This window comes from Mustela nigripes, chromosome X, assembly GCF_022355385.1.
Source record: "Mustela nigripes isolate SB6536 chromosome X, MUSNIG.SB6536, whole genome shotgun sequence".
Classification (NCBI taxonomy): Eukaryota; Metazoa; Chordata; class Mammalia; order Carnivora; family Mustelidae; genus Mustela; species Mustela nigripes.
Window position 1 is genome coordinate 86050459 of NC_081575.1, and position 15445 is coordinate 86065903.

The 15445-nt window shown below is 43.8% G+C and overlaps 1 protein-coding gene across 1 annotated transcript in view; it reads left to right on the forward strand.

Moving 5' to 3' along the window:
- MAOB (monoamine oxidase B) overlaps window positions 1-14965 on the forward strand; it is a 104178-nt gene extending 89213 nt beyond the window's left edge. Inside the window, exons 10-15 of the mRNA XM_059386127.1 lie at window positions 182-235; window positions 2393-2450; window positions 5689-5786; window positions 11778-11889; window positions 12469-12531; window positions 13998-14965. Of these exons, the coding sequence (XP_059242110.1) occupies window positions 182-235; window positions 2393-2450; window positions 5689-5786; window positions 11778-11889; window positions 12469-12531; window positions 13998-14150 (538 nt within the window). The 3' untranslated portion in view covers window positions 14151-14965. The remainder of the gene's footprint in view (window positions 1-181; window positions 236-2392; window positions 2451-5688; window positions 5787-11777; window positions 11890-12468; window positions 12532-13997) is intronic.
- Window positions 14966-15445: the final 480 nt, after the last annotated feature.

Genomic DNA, 15445 nt, shown 5'->3' on the forward strand with positions numbered 1-15445 from the left:
CCCTAAAGCTGAAGGTGCTTGTCGGTGTCAAGAAAAAACAGAATAAACTAGAATATAATTTGTTTTCTCTGGTTGACTTTTCATTTGTTCTCTAGGCATGTGTGTAGTCCTAGAGATTGGGGGGGGGGTGCAGGGTAAAAGCAGCCATTAATTTCCCCCTTTCTCTATTTGTATGTTTTAGATTTATCCTTGCCCACAAAGCCAGAAAACTGGCACGTCTTACCAAAGAAGAAAGGTATGAAACCAAGTGCCTCTTCTCTCTTTCCTTCTTTTCTGCCTACTCGCCTGCCTTTCCATTTTGCTAACTTTTAATTTGAAGACTGCCTCATACCATGTGTAGTGCTAATGCTACGTGTCTGTGATATTAATTATGAAGGTCTTGTAAGAAGGCACAGGACCAATGACTTAAGAACTAAGTGTTCAAATTAATATTTATTGAGTTTATTGTACATAAGATACCATGCAAGGAGCTAGCTGGAATACAAAAATGGACATAGCCCAGGGGCTGAAAACGTACTGTAGAAGGAGATAACCAGGTAGACAAGTAACTGCAAGGCCGGCCGGCCCTCCATAGCTTGCATGAGTGATGTGTAACAATTAGATTATAAGTGCAGAGGGACACATTTCTCTGGAGGTGACAGTTTCTTCCACAAGTTAATATTCACCCAATTATTTATTCCCTCCCTAATGCATGTTTACCAACTATGAGCCTCTGAATTACTTTATGGCACATTCCTACCCTGCATTATCCTGCTTCTTTGTGACAATGGACATCGCTGCTCTTGGCCGGGGGTATGGATGGGACCATTCACCTAAAAAAAAAAAAAAAAAAAAAAAAAAGTCACCACTGGAATATTAAGATCCATCAACGTAGAAGGTTTTGTCTGGCTAGTCTACTGCTGGGTCTCCAGTGCCTGGAACAGTGTCTGCAGCAAATCTTTCCCCAGTTTATCTTTTGACCGTATTTATGGTTTATAAGAAAACGTTGACTTTTTATGAAGTTAAATTTATCAGTTTTTTTTTTTTACTTTTTTAAAAGCTTTTATTTATTTATTTGACAGAGATCACAAGTAGGCAAAGAGGCAGGCAGAGAGAGATGGAGAAGAAAGCAGGCTCCCTGGTGACCTGAGAGCCCAATGTGGGACTTGATCCCAGGACCCTGAGATCATGACCTGAGCCAAAGGCAGCGGCTTAACCCATTGAGCCACCCAGGCGCCCCAAATTTATCAGTTTTTAAAATCATGCCTTCAGAATGGCCTCGCATACATTGAAAAGACTTTGCCATTCCAAGATTATGTTAAAAACCGCTCACTTTCGGATTACTTTTCTGATTTCATCTGTTACATTGAAGACCTTTGATCCTCAGAAATACATGTTGGTGTAAGAAGTCACAAAGGAGGTGAACTTTGTTTCCTTCATGGGGAGCACTTTGTCCCAGTGCTATTTTATTGAATAATCTGTCTTTCCTTCGTAGGTTTTAATAATACTTTTGGAAAATCTTTGCATGACTCTAGATCATCTCTAAGATTCCCTTTAGCATTCTGTAAACATCAGACTTGAAATAACTGTACTCTCACACCTTACCTGACTAATAACTATTGGCTAATGTCCCCAGTCTCCCATAAAACTAAATTTCTCAAGGGCTACCATTTATTGAACAGCTATTATGTCCCACTTCTTCACTGAGCCTCTGTTATGTCCCAGTTACTACAAAGCATAACTTTCTATGCCACGTACCAGTGGTTCTCAAACCTGAGAATCACTCAGAAGCTTTCTGAGTCAGCAGGTCTGGGGTGGGGCCTGAGAATCTGCATTCCTAACCAGTTCTACAGGAGATACTGCTGCTGCTGGTGGTCTGAGGACCACACTGTTTTATACCACGGAAGAAAAACAAAATCATGCCCGTGTGTTCAGGGAACTAAAGCTCAGATAGCTTAAGTGACCTGTTCAAGATCTCGTAGTCTTTGAGGGGCGGAAGCAGAATTCAAGGCTATTCCTGCCCCTTCCTCTTTCCACTCAGCCCATTGCCTGGCGGGGGGGCAGTAGGAGGAAGAAGGGAAGCAAGGATCGTGTCCCGATCCCCACCGGCTCCCAGAATCTCTGGCACTTTGCACACGGACACTTAAGAGGTACACAAGGTCATCTTGAAAGAATGACCAAATTGTTGTGTGCCCCTGGCGATGTGAGCCATATATGACTTTCTCTTCCTTCATATTGTTGGTGACCACGTAGACTTTAGACGTTTGAAAAAGAACAAAGTATCCTGTCGAAAAATTAAAATGACAAACGGAAGGAATAGCTCTTGGGGTCTTTGAATGAAGGGATGGGTGTCTCTTTTCCTTCCTTTCTTTCTTCATTTGCCCTTTTGTCTTTTTCTCTCCCCCACCCATAGGTTGAAGAAACTGTGTGAGCTCTATGCGGAAGTTCTGGGCTCCCAAGAAGCTTTGCAAGTAAGACCATGTTTCATCACTTTCCTCAGAGAGAGACCCCTGATTTTGTCCTCAGGGGGCTACCAGGAATTGGCTCATGCAAGTAGGGTTCTAGAGGGCTCCTGTGTTCTCTGATAGTTCAAGAATCCCACAGCACTGTTGTGTTGTGGGCGATGCCACACTTGTCCCGGAGTTCAGTGCTCTTCCTGGAGTGGAACACTGGGCTACACCACTCCCACCTCTGTCAGAAGGTTAGAAGATCAGAGCTTCTGCTACTCCTCGGGAGACCTAGGGTCCTAGCAGCTGGGGTGGGAATGCAAACAGTTTCTTTCTCTCTCTCCGATCCTACAAAAAGATGGGGTTCTCATTTGTTTGCATGAACTAGCATATAAGCATTCCCTAACGTGCTCCCCCACCCTTCTCTGTCTCAGAGGTACAAATCGGGTGGCCTGTCCCTTTCCTGCATATCCCCTTTTCTCTTGTTTTACCCTTGAATATTAGGGGTGCAGAGAAAATATGCCAGTTGACTTAGGGTGAACCCTGCTGGCCAAGTTTCATAGACCCCTTTGGAAGTAGTCTGAGAATGAGGACCTTTCGATCTTCAAGTTACACAAAGACTAGCCCTACCGGGCCCAGGCTGGATAGGGTGTGATCACAAGGCCACCGGTGTGATAGGGGCATTTGGTGACCTCCAGAGGGCACACTGCACCCCTAACCAGTAGATACAGTCACCTCCCTCATCCATATTTAAAGCAATGAATTGGTGTTCTCGTGACATGCACCAGACCGTGGGGGGCTTTAACGTTTGAACATGGATTAAATCACCTTTTGAAAGTGATTATTAGGGGGTGCCTGGGTGGCTCAGTGGGTTAAGCCTCTGCCTTCGGCTCAGGTCATGATCTCATGGTCCTGGGATCGAGCCCCGCATGGGCTCTCTGCTCGGCAGGGAGCCTGCTTCCTCCTCTCTCTCTGCCTGCCCCTCTGCCTACTGTGATGTCTGTCTGTCAAATAAATAAAATCTTTTTAAAAAAGTGATTATTAAATATGGTTATCCATGAAGCTTTTGAAGACAATGGAGACCCATGTACAAATGAGCAGTTAAAACATGAGAAAAATCTAACGAGGAGGCTAAGAATGTTTACCTTGCTAAGCCTCTTAAATCCAAGTCTCTGAAGCGCTCACCGCGACTCAGTTGAGTAGCTACATGGCTTAATCTTATTACTTCCACACTCATCTTGCTCAACTTCAAGGCGACTGGTTCCCTCCACTCAGGCTGGTGTAGCTTTCCAATCTGTCATTTTGTTCATTCTTTTAAAGCACAATTTTTTACATCCGTACCCCCCACTCCCACACACATGATGTAGGTGAAACTCATGCTCTTGAGGATTTGGGGAGTTCCTTTGAACGAGACTGATTGATTGATTTGAAGAGAAACATAATAATAACGAAGAATGTGTTCTGTTTCTTTTTTGTGTGTGTGCTTCCATAGGCCACTTAAGTTTATTTTATTTATTTGAGAGAGAGAGCACGAGGGAGGGGAGAAGCAGACTCCTCACTGAGCAAGGAGTCCAATGTGAGGCTCGATCTCTGGACCCCAAGATCATGACCTGAGCCGAAGGCAGACACTTGACCGACTGAGCCACCCAGGCAGCCCTAAAAAGTTTAAATATAACCGTAGCCTCTAGGCTCAAGGGTAGTGCGAATGTAATAGCAAAACCATCAATATACACACACTAGAAAAAAGTCATTTCATGTCTGTTGAAAATGACTTTTTTCCGTTTTAAAATGCTGTTCCAGATACTTCCCCTGGGTAGATCCTCAAGCTTTCTTGAGGTTAACGTTCTGAGATGTGCTCAGGCTGAGGTGGTGTGTCACTGAGAATCCCTCTAATGACCTGTGAGATGGTTGTTTGGGGAACCCCAGTTGGAAGGGAAAGCAGTTGTTCCCAAGTTTAATGTGGGAATGTCTCTTTTTTCAAAGAAGAATGTGGATGATTCATTGTGGCTGATAAAAGTGAGCTGGTCCTGTCCTTGTTTGCTCTTGGCACAAAGAGGAGCACTTGCTTTTGTCTTGCGTTGGTGTTTATTGTGTGGAAGGAAGCAAGCCCCTGGATCAGGGAAAGGGGAAAGAGAAAGTCCACCCTCTCTCCTGAGTGGCTGGAAACAGCAGAGAAGAGTGCTCCTGAGGTGGTGGTTGCCCTCAGATGTAGAGAGGGCACGGGATGTGGCAAGACCACTAGTGACCTGGACCCAGGGACAGCCCTCACCGGCGGCCTTGTGTTCTGTAAACAGGATACATTACACACGACTATCCAACGTGCCCTAGGTGACTGCATATTTCTTAGGCAAAACATTTTTTCAAAATTTACTTTCAAGCTGACATTTTTCTCTTAAAACTTGCTATGGTGATTTTCATGTCAAAATAACGCTTATTGATAAAGCTTATTTTAGTTATTTTAATAAAGAGCTCGAGCTTTGCAGAATCTTCGCTACTGTTTTGTCTGTTTGTGGCAAAACATGTTCTTTAGGCCAATAGTTGTTTGCAAGAGCCCAGATCCATAGACGTGTCTCCAGCTTGTGAAAAACACTCATTTTTGTCCACCTAGCTTCCCCTCGCAAAAGCTCACTTCCACCAAAGTCATGAGTCTGGTCCTCCTTTTTCTTTGACAGACGTGTTTTTCTGCTGTTCTCTCTGCTCCAACCACTCCAGTAAGCATAAATCCTTTTTTTTTTTTTTAAGATTTTATTTATTTATTTGACAGAGAGAGATCACAAGTAGATGGAGAGGCAGGCAGAGAGAGAGAGAGGGAAGCAGGCCCCCTGCTGAGCAGAGAGCCTGATGCGGGACTCGATCCCAGGACCCTGAGACCATGACCTGAGCCGAAGGCAGCCGCTTAACCCACTGAGCCACCCAGGCGCCCAGCATAAATCCTTATTTAAACTTGTCTTGAAACCATTAGGCACTAACAACTTTTTGAAAGGTAAGACCAACTGAAACGTGGTATGAGACCATAGCAGTTCATGAACGTTTCCTGAGACATGAATGAACTTTCTCCGGTCAGAATGTCTTCCAAGTTTATTACCAAGGGCATTTACCTGCCCGAAGACATATCTCTTGAGAACATCAGGCTAGTAATAAGGCTCTCTTTCAGACGAATATTGGTTCTTCAGTATGATGCCCACCAGGCTGTGTTCGATTTATTCTAGAGTAGATAATTTTGTCTGAGTCTCTTCTGAACCTTTGTCTTTCTCTCTTGCAGCCCGTGCACTATGAAGAGAAGAACTGGTGTGAGGAACAGTACTCCGGGGGCTGCTACACCACCTATTTCCCCCCTGGGATCATGACTCAATATGGAAGGTAGAGTAAAAGTGTGCTAAGCTCTTACTGAAATTCCCTGAGCCTGAATCCAAACTCTAAATGGGTTTATGGACCCCTTCTCCCCCCCTTTTTTTTTTTAAGATTGTATTTATTTATCTGACAGAGAGATCACAAGTAGGCCGAGAGGCAGGCAGAGAGACAGAGAGGAGGAAGCAGGCTCCTTGCTGAGCAGAGAGCCCGATGCGGGACTCGATCCCAGGACCCCGAGATCATGACCTGAGCCGAAGGCAGCGGCTTAACCCACTGAGCCACCCAGGCACCCCCCCTTCACCCTTTTGATCTTGTAGATGCTAAAAAAGAAGGGAGGGAGAGAGGGAGGAAGGAAGGAAGGGATTCCCAGGTTCCTTTGCATCTTGTGAATCTCCTGGGTAAAGTCATTACAACTCTGCCCCATGGAGGTGCCTTGCATTTCTGGAGTCTTCGGAAAGAGCCGTCCCAATCAATACAATGAAGGTGGCCACATAAGAATGGGAGTTTAGATATTCAGCAGGTTCGCTTACATTGTCAGAAGAATTGTCTTTATACTGAGGTTAGAGCTCAGTAAAATTTCCTTCAAATGGAACTGTCGGGGAGCTTGGGTGGTTCAGTCTGTGAAGCGCTGGACTTTTGTTTTCGGCTCAGGTCATGATCTCATGGGTGGTGGGATCGAGCTCCCCATTCAGCTCCAAGCTCAGTGTAGAGTCAGCTTGAGATTCTCTCTCTCCCTCTACCCCTCCCCCAACTCATGTGAGTGTGCGCATGCTCTCTCTCTCTTTCTCTCACTCTGTCTCTCCAATAAATAAATAAGTCTTTAAGAAAATGGAACTGTAGAAGTACCTGCATGGGTACAGCATTCATAAAAGCAATCATCAAGTCGGAATTTCTTAGAAGTTTATCACGAAGGACACTGACCTGCCCAAAGACATATCTCTGAACATATCAGGATAGTAAGGCTCTACTTTTGACCTATACTGGTTCTTCGATATGAATTCTAGACTGGAAGTGCAGGGTACAGTCCTGACTCTGCCCATAACTAACTTTGTCATCCTGGACAGGTCACTTCTCTCTGGACCTTGCTTCCCTTGGCAGGTGTATGGGAAAGTACAAGATAGCATACAAGGAATAATAATCAGTATGTTAATGACAACATAAGAGATTTTTTTTAAAAGACTGATTTTACTTATTTATTTATTTATTTATTTATAGAGCGTGATTTGGCAAAAGGGGCAGAGGGAGAGGGGGAATCTCAAGCGGCCTCCAGCTAAGCTCAGAGCCTGACACGGAGCTCAATCTCACCACCCAGAGATCATGACCTGAGCCAAAAGCAGGAGTCAGACATTTAACCATTGTGCCAGCTGGGTGCCCCAAGAGTTACTTTTTGTTAACACATCTTCTGAGATATAATTCACATACCATACAATTTACCCAAAGCACACAATTCAGTGGCTTTTAGCATTAACAGTGCGTGCGTCCAAGTAGGACTCACTGGTGTTTAGATAATTGTGTTTGATGACAATGACATGGTATGGATTGATAATCTACCAGTAACTTTTATGACCATTATAGTAATACTAAGCAAAACAATAATTTAAAGGCAAGAGCTCAATCTCAAAAAGATAAGAAATGTAGGGTAGTGTGAGGAAAAGCCTGTTGGCAGTATGCAGTAAAAAGAGGGTAAGAGTGAATGTGAACAGACGATCGATCTGTCCACCTAAATCAAAGAAGGATTAAAACCTGCTTGTGTGAAGATACACAATGACTTTGGTGAACACTTTCCTTATTTCCCTGAAGATGGCAAAGTGTCACATGCGAGAACATTCTGGGGCCAAAGAGCACCACCTGATTAGCTACTGGGTCATTTAGTTCATTTTTGAATATGCTAAGTATAGAATGTGTCCATAGTAATTGCTTCATTCAGGGCATATTGGCTAAGTGCCAACCGCTTGCCAGCTCCTGTGCTGGAGATGTCCATACCAAGAAAATTCCTCCGCACTGTGAAGGAGCTGACCGTGTTTGGGGCTGGAGAGGGGGTGGGGAGGAGAGAGGAGAGCAAACTTTGACTTTAATGTGCTGTGGTAAGTACTCTAATAGATGGGTATACAGATGTCTTGGGTACCCAGGGAGAGATGGGCTAGCCTTACCAAGAGAAATAGAAGAAAGCTTCATAATACACACACTGCCTGAGGAGCGTGGAAGGCAGAGAAGGGTATTGAATGATGCACCCTGGGCAGATGGACACTTAGGAGCAAACACTTGGACTCCTTCAAGTTTGTGGGAGGTTTGGGAGGAAGTTCTGTGTGCCTGGGCTCTGAGTCATCCTGGGGATTGAATGGAGAATCAGAAAAGTAAATAGGATCCTTTGCCTCATACAACAGATTCTGGAAGACAAACTTCCTCTTTCAACAAAGAAAGGCCAACCCGAGCAGGACTTTTGGTTTGGGTTTTGTAATGTGATTAGATTTCTGACAGCGGAATGGCAAACTTCATACTCAGTCCCCTAAGATGTTGGAAGACAATGTCTGTCAGGCCACCGGGTGGCGGGGAGCCAAGATTCACCTGCACTGGCTTGACCCTGGCCACACGACAGAAGCAGTATAAACCCCATCATGTCAGGCATTCGTGGTGACGGGTCAATGCCCTGTTCTCATCTTGATTTCTTCCCAAGGACACGTATCAGGCTTCATATCACCAGCTTCAGTTTGGAGGGTAGAGACTAAGGCTCAGCATATCTTGGTAACCTAGCTCCCAGACCAAGCAAGGACTACCTGCCAAAGGGCTTCCCGTGACCCATCAGGTTCATGACATTTGAGGTAGTGCTGTGAGTGAGCTCTTCATGGCCCTGGAAGTATACAGAAAACACTCCGTTTGCATTTCTAAAGGGTAGACAGAAAAAGGAATTGTAGTGATGAAGCAATAAAAACATGTAAGGAAAATGTTTTACTCCACCAAGCCATGAGAAATATACGTGGAAATAATCCCTTTTTGTGCATATATACGGCCTGCTCACTCACCTGCAAAAGAAGAGACAGGATTTTTTTTTTTTAAGAGGCAGAGACAGGGATTTTTGCTTCTCTAGCTGCTGAATTTCCCCCCCACCCCCCGCCCCACCGGCTCAAGGGAAGATTCGCACCGAACAAATACAGGAAAAATATCTCTTTGTTTGAAATTAATTCTTAGTTTTTACATTCCAATGGTTTGCATGACTAGTTCTCTAAGACTTTATTCTCTCATCTAATATTTAATTCTAGGATTTGGCCATGCCTTCCAGAAGTTTCCAATTTGTTGTTTGTTCCCTCGATTTGAAAAGAGTGAACATGCGCGGGGACCTCAGTGGCTCAAGGAGTTAAGCGCCAAATCTTCATGTTGGCTCAGATCATGGTCTCAGGGTCGTGAGATCAAGCCCCACATAAGACTCCATGCTGGGTGCAGAGTCTGCTTGAGATTATCTCTCTCCCTCTCTCTCTGTAAAATCTTACTAAAAAACAAGAAAAAAGTGAACATGTATAATGTTGATGATGATACCTGAGGCAAAGTATAGAGGATAAAAACAGAGACCTTGACATTCCTCCTGTGTAAAAAGCAACATTGTTTAATGAACTTGGAAAAAAGGAATTCACCTTCTCTTGCAGGGAATCCTTCCTGAGTACCTTTAGGTTCTCCAGGCCCTTCTGGCTTTGGGTCGTTCCAGATTATTCTATGTATTACTGGCAGCATTTAATATTCTATAGTATCTTCTATTCTTCTTTCTCCCCTTTTTTTATTCCTCGCTTCAGCGAGGAACAGTGAAGGAAAACCCACCAATTCAAGAAAACCCATTTGGTTTTCTGATAAAAGGCTTGATGGTATACAGTGTTGACCAGGATAGAGCTTGGGTGTCCACTCTGGACAGCCACATCCCTTCCTTGATATAAAGGAAACCTGAGATAGGATGAATAATGATGGGGCAACAGTGTCTATGTCCCTTATGGTATTTTTGTTAGGGTAACAACAAAGCACCCCTCTTAGAAGCCAAGTTCGGTACACTTCTGTCCCTTTGTATAGCATATGGCCTCTCTTTGCTAACTGGTGTTGATGATACACAAGGCAAAGCACAGAGGGGGAAAAAAAAACTGACACCAGAGACCTTGACATCTGGTAGACCTAGTTCCAATACTAAGTCTGCTATTTTCTAGCACTTTGACTCTTGGCAAATTAGTGCAGATTTCTTCAAGCCTATTTCTCATGTGTAAAATGGGATAATGATAATAGTAGGTATGTCACGGAACTCTTTAAAAAGATTAAATAATTCAATAGAGGGAGAAAATGTAACTAGGTGACTAAGACTGTGGGTGCTCAGGGTCCCTGGGTGGCACAGTCAGTTAAGCATCCAACTCTTGGTTTTGGCTCAGGTCCTGATTTCATGGGTTGTGGGGTCGAGCCCCATGTAGGGTTCTGCACTCAGCTGGAAGTCTGCTTGAGGATTCTATCCCTCTGCCCCTCTACTCTCTCTCCCAGATAAATAAGTAAAACTTAAAAAAAAAAAAAAAGACTGTGGGGGCTGGAGTCAAACGGCCTGGGTTAGGATATCAGCTCTGGCACCAACTAGCCATAACCTAGAGCCTTACTAGCCATGACCTAGAGTGAATGACTGTCTTTGTTGCTGATTAGATTCCCCACGAGGCAGACTCTGAAACACAGATTCACATCCAGGATATATTCTCGAGACAGCCCTTGAGGTCAGTACTTGCAGAAGTGAGAGGAAGGAAGCAAGAGTGGGCAGAGGGAGAAGTTGTACAGTGGTGAAGGCCTGAGCTGAGCCCATAGGAAGCTCTGGAGCTAGGATGGCCCTTAAGAGTTGTTTCAAGTTGGAGCAAAGGGGTAGAGAAGTCCTTATCGCCCCATGGTGCTTAGTCATTGAATGCTCCTGGTTCTGGAAGAAGCATGACCTTGAGGCGATGCAGTTCTCTTCAGCAGAGCCAATCCCTGGAGAGGATTGACATCCAAAGACATCTTCTGGCAGCACTCCGAGCAGCTGGGAATAAATCCTTCGTTCCTGAAGCGCGGGGGGTGGTCTTGGTAGTGTATCACAGTGTCACAGTCCGTGTAACTTAGTATTCTCATCTGCAAAATGGGGATAATCTTAACACTTAATCTTAATGCTGTGGTGAGGATCAATGCACTTTGAAGAGGGCTTGGCACCCAATAAATCTTAACTGTTATTTACACAGGAAGCGGTAAGCTCTCAGTGAGTCACAGGGTTTGTTTGTTTTTGTTTTCAAGATATATTGAGAGAGAGAGAGTGAACAGGGGGAGGGGACAGAGGGAGAGGGAAACAAGAAGATTCCCTGCTGAGTGCAGAGCCCAGCACAGGGCTCGATCTCATGACCCTGAGATCATGACCTGAGCCAAAACCAAGAGTCAGATGCTTAACCGACTGAGCCACCCAGACGACCCTAGTGAGTGGTAGTTTATGGCCATAGTCAGGCTCACAGATTTGTTACCTGTCACTGATGGAGATCATTGTTCTGAAGTTTATGGCCATAGTCAGGCTCACAGATTTGTTACCTGTCACTGATAGAGATCATTGTTCTGTGTCCTCTAAGTGATGGGGAATCCAGAGCTTAAAGAGGAATTGATTTGCCAAGTCCATTGGTGGACTCCCCAACCAGTAGGGAACTGAGGCAGGTGTCACCTTGCTTGGACCTGGTGAGCCATAAAAGCATTGGGCCCTAATAGTCCCTCATTTCATGTAGGTGAAGCAAATACATACTCCATTGACATCATCCCCTATACCTGTAGACTCTTGGTGCAGGAGCAGCCTTCAGCTTTTATTCCTTGTCTATGACAAGGATCATGCAGTAGCCGGAGGCACCTGTGAACATCATCCCAGAATTACCCATGAACTTCCAATGCTTAGTATCAGAGGAAAGCATCCGGATTTGGTCTTTGTGGGAGGGTTCTTCTCTGTCTTTCTGAGACTGACCACTTTTACCTCTTTGCTTTTGTTTCAAGGGTTCTACGACAGCCCGTGGGCAAGATTTATTTCGCTGGCACTGAGACAGCCACGCACTGGAGTGGTTACATGGAGGGGGCCGTGGAGGCTGGGGAGAGAGCAGCCCGGGAGGTAGGGCCTTGGGTCATGGACTGTGGGAAAGGGGGTAATGCATGGGTCTTATAAGCAGGTCAAAGATGTCTGAGATCTTGGAGGCCAATTCCCCAGTGACCTCCATCTGAAGACCCACAAAACACCATTTTAACAGTATCCTCAAGTGCAACGAACACCTTAACCCAAAAGTAATGAAAATATCGATCACGTCGCCCAAAGTGAAAAGACCCCATGGGACAAAAGATCCCAATGGTTATACTTGAGAAATCACCCAGGACTAATGTTATAGAACTCAAAATGTTTTTTATGATGACTCAGAATTCATTTATATATTTCCTGACAATCCCCATGTCTCATTCCTATCGAGGAATGTTCATAACTACTCAAATCTATGGTAAGCCCCATGGTTGGGGCTTCTTATGTCATAGCTGAAAGACCTTTCAGAGCCTTTCAAAGATTGAATGGACTATGTTGGCTTTTATCCTGGTGTTTTGGATGGATATCCTGAGAGACAAGCAGTTAGTCTTTTATTTAAAGAGGAGATTAGCAGCAGAAAGGTGGTGTCAGCTCTGTTACTCACCAAAATCCTCTTTTCAGATCCTGCATGCCATGGGGAAGATCCCTGAGGATGAAATCTGGCAGTCAGAACCAGAGTCGGTGGTAGGTTATTTTTTATTTCATGAATTTTTAAATCCCTTTTCTCTAAAAGCAATTATTTACCAAAAGAACCACTTACAATGGTCATATACCTTTCCCTAAGTGATTTAACCCATGCATGTTTGAAAAGATACCATAAAGGGGTGCTTGGGTGGCTCAGTCAGTTGAGCCTCTGACTCTTGATTTTGGCTCAGGTCAAGATGAATCTTGGAGCCCTGAAAAATATAAGATAAAATTAAGACATTTTTAAAAAATTTAAAAAATAAAAAGTACATTAAAAAGAAAACTGAGGGATCCACGAACTCCCCAAATTGATTATAGATTTTTGTATATATATATTAAAGGGGTAAAAGGGGTCTTCTCAAAATTCATGGAAACCACCAAAATTATTTTTAATCAATCTACATTTTAATTTAACTTAATTTCATTAACAATTTTATAAAAAAAAAAATCTCAGGATTGTGAGATCGAGCCCTGGGTGGAGCTCATGCTGGGTATGGAGTCTGCTTAAGATTCTCTTTCTCCCTCTCTCTATACCCCCCACCCCGCCAAAAAAGGGAAGAATTTAAAAAGATACCATGAGCTAGGGTAGATGAGAGATTTAATAGAAATTGATAAACTTATAGCCTGCCACATCCATTGCAGATTATTAGGAAAAAATATAGTTTCTTTTGGTCAGAGTTCTTGAACATTTTAAGAACTCAATAAATGCCTCCTGAATAAATCTCTAACAGTGGGTAGGAAATAAAAGGAAAATAGGTCAGCATCCACTGTCTAGGGACCAAGGAGTGGAATGAAAAAGAGCAGATGTAGATTAGAAAAGTATTTTCAATATATGCACTGTCATTTTTATAATAAAACCCCAGGAAGTTTTCCTGACTGGAAGGGAGGACACAGAGGATAGAGTGAAATGCATTACAGAGGACAAGGGTCAAAAAGGTCAAAGTTACTCCTTGATCAGTGTGAAGTCCAAAAGAACAGCCATGCCTGTCCGAGTCATTGCCTCCGTGCTTTTGTCAAAGATGGGACTGGGGGCTGAGTGGACCACAGATCCATTCAACTCAACAAATATTTATCATGTACCGACTCGGCATCAGCTACCATGCTAAGGGTAGAGCAGTGCTTTCATGGAGCAACAACATGTGGGGAAAATAGATGATAACCAGAAAGTATAAATGTCATGGAGCAGACTTCTCAAGGGTGTAAAAAGTGGAGGCCATTTTAGCCTGGGGTCCCAGGAAAGACTCCGCCAGGAGCCTGTAAAGTAAGACTTGAAGGATGAGTCCGAATTAGCCAAGTAAAGGGCCTAGTGGGGAATGGGGACGAGTGCCATGAGCAGCAGGAACATTGTATTTCCTGGCGTAGAGGTGGGCAGGAGTGGGTCGTGTTCAAAGAACTGGAGGAAACAAAGAATTTCTGAAGCAAAGTGCGTACGCCCTGTGCTGACACTGAATGTTCTCTGAACCCAGGATGTCCCTGCGCAGCCCATCACCACGACCTTCTTGGAAAGAAATTTGCCCTCCGTGCCAGGCCTGCTGAAGCTCATTGGGTTGACCGCCATCTTTTCAGCAACCGCCCTTGGCTTCCTGGCCCACAAAAGGGGTCTACTGCTGCGGGTCTAACCAGTGTGTGGGTTTGGGGCAGGGGTTGTAATGAGGTTCCAAAAAGACATAAAGACTGTAGAATGACGTGGGGAGCATGAAGATAAGTCAGACTTCCGACCATAAGAAACGCGGTATGTCCATTTCCAGTTGACCCCTGCATATACTCCCTTACCTGGCTTTATGCTCTTTCTTGCCCATTTCCAAGTTTACTGCGCTCAGAATCTTTCTAGTAGTTAAACAGCCTTCTTAAAATCCTCACTGTGCCACGATGCACCTTGCCCACGCACAAAAAAACCTACTTTTTTCCCCATCTCTGTGGCTTTGTGCTGGTCCTTTCTCTTAGGTGTAACATCCTTTTTGTCCGAATTCTCTGCACTTGTCCTTTGAATCCTGTATTGTTATAGCCTGGCCTTAGAGAATATCTAGTCTTCACTTTCTTTTGTAGTGTTGATCAAGCCAAGACCAGGAGAGGTGGAACTTAAATTGCCCAAGTTTCACAATAAGCCACTTGTATCTGGGGGACTAGAACACAAGTCCATTGCTTCTCCTATCCCCCCAGGTGTATGCCCCAATCACCCTCTTCTACTCCCTGCCATGGTCATGGATGGTGTCCCTTTGTGTGGGTTTATGCCATACTAAGTTGTTAGGCGCTCCTCAGTGCTACTCAGTATACATCTTTAAAGTATTACTGTCTTGTGCAGTGTGTCTTCAGCTGATTTCAATTTCTTTGAGGATAGGAATATTGCTTTTTCTTCCTTTTGTATCCTCCTATTATGTCTAGATACAAAGGTCAGTATTTATTTGTTCAATTGAAATAAACTTGATTGACCAGATGTCTGTTGTCTTTTCTTTTTGGGTAATGACTTTCAGGGTTTTGACAGATCAGATCAAGACCCAGTATTAGGCATATAATTGTGGCTTTAAACCCTTTGGCCAAAATTTCCTTGAAGCCCAGATGATGATGTGTGTGTGAGCACTTGGTAAATGATTTATAATGATAAGATAAGAATGCTAAAAGACAGCACTCCTTCCTTTCACCCCCCTCAAAAAACCTGTCAAAGTAATTGACATATTAATAAGATCCGTTAACTATTAAGATAATTATAATATTTCAGTTACCCTTTCATATTCTTTATCAGTGCAAAGCTTTTTACTAGGTACACTCATTAATTTAAAACTACAGTTTCACAGTCCATTAAATCCTATTTAAACTACTTTTTAAATGCTATCATTTCAAAGTATTCATACCTCTCAACTCCCAAGGTCACTTTTTGTCAGAATAGATTTAAAATCCATAAATGACCATTTTCCTA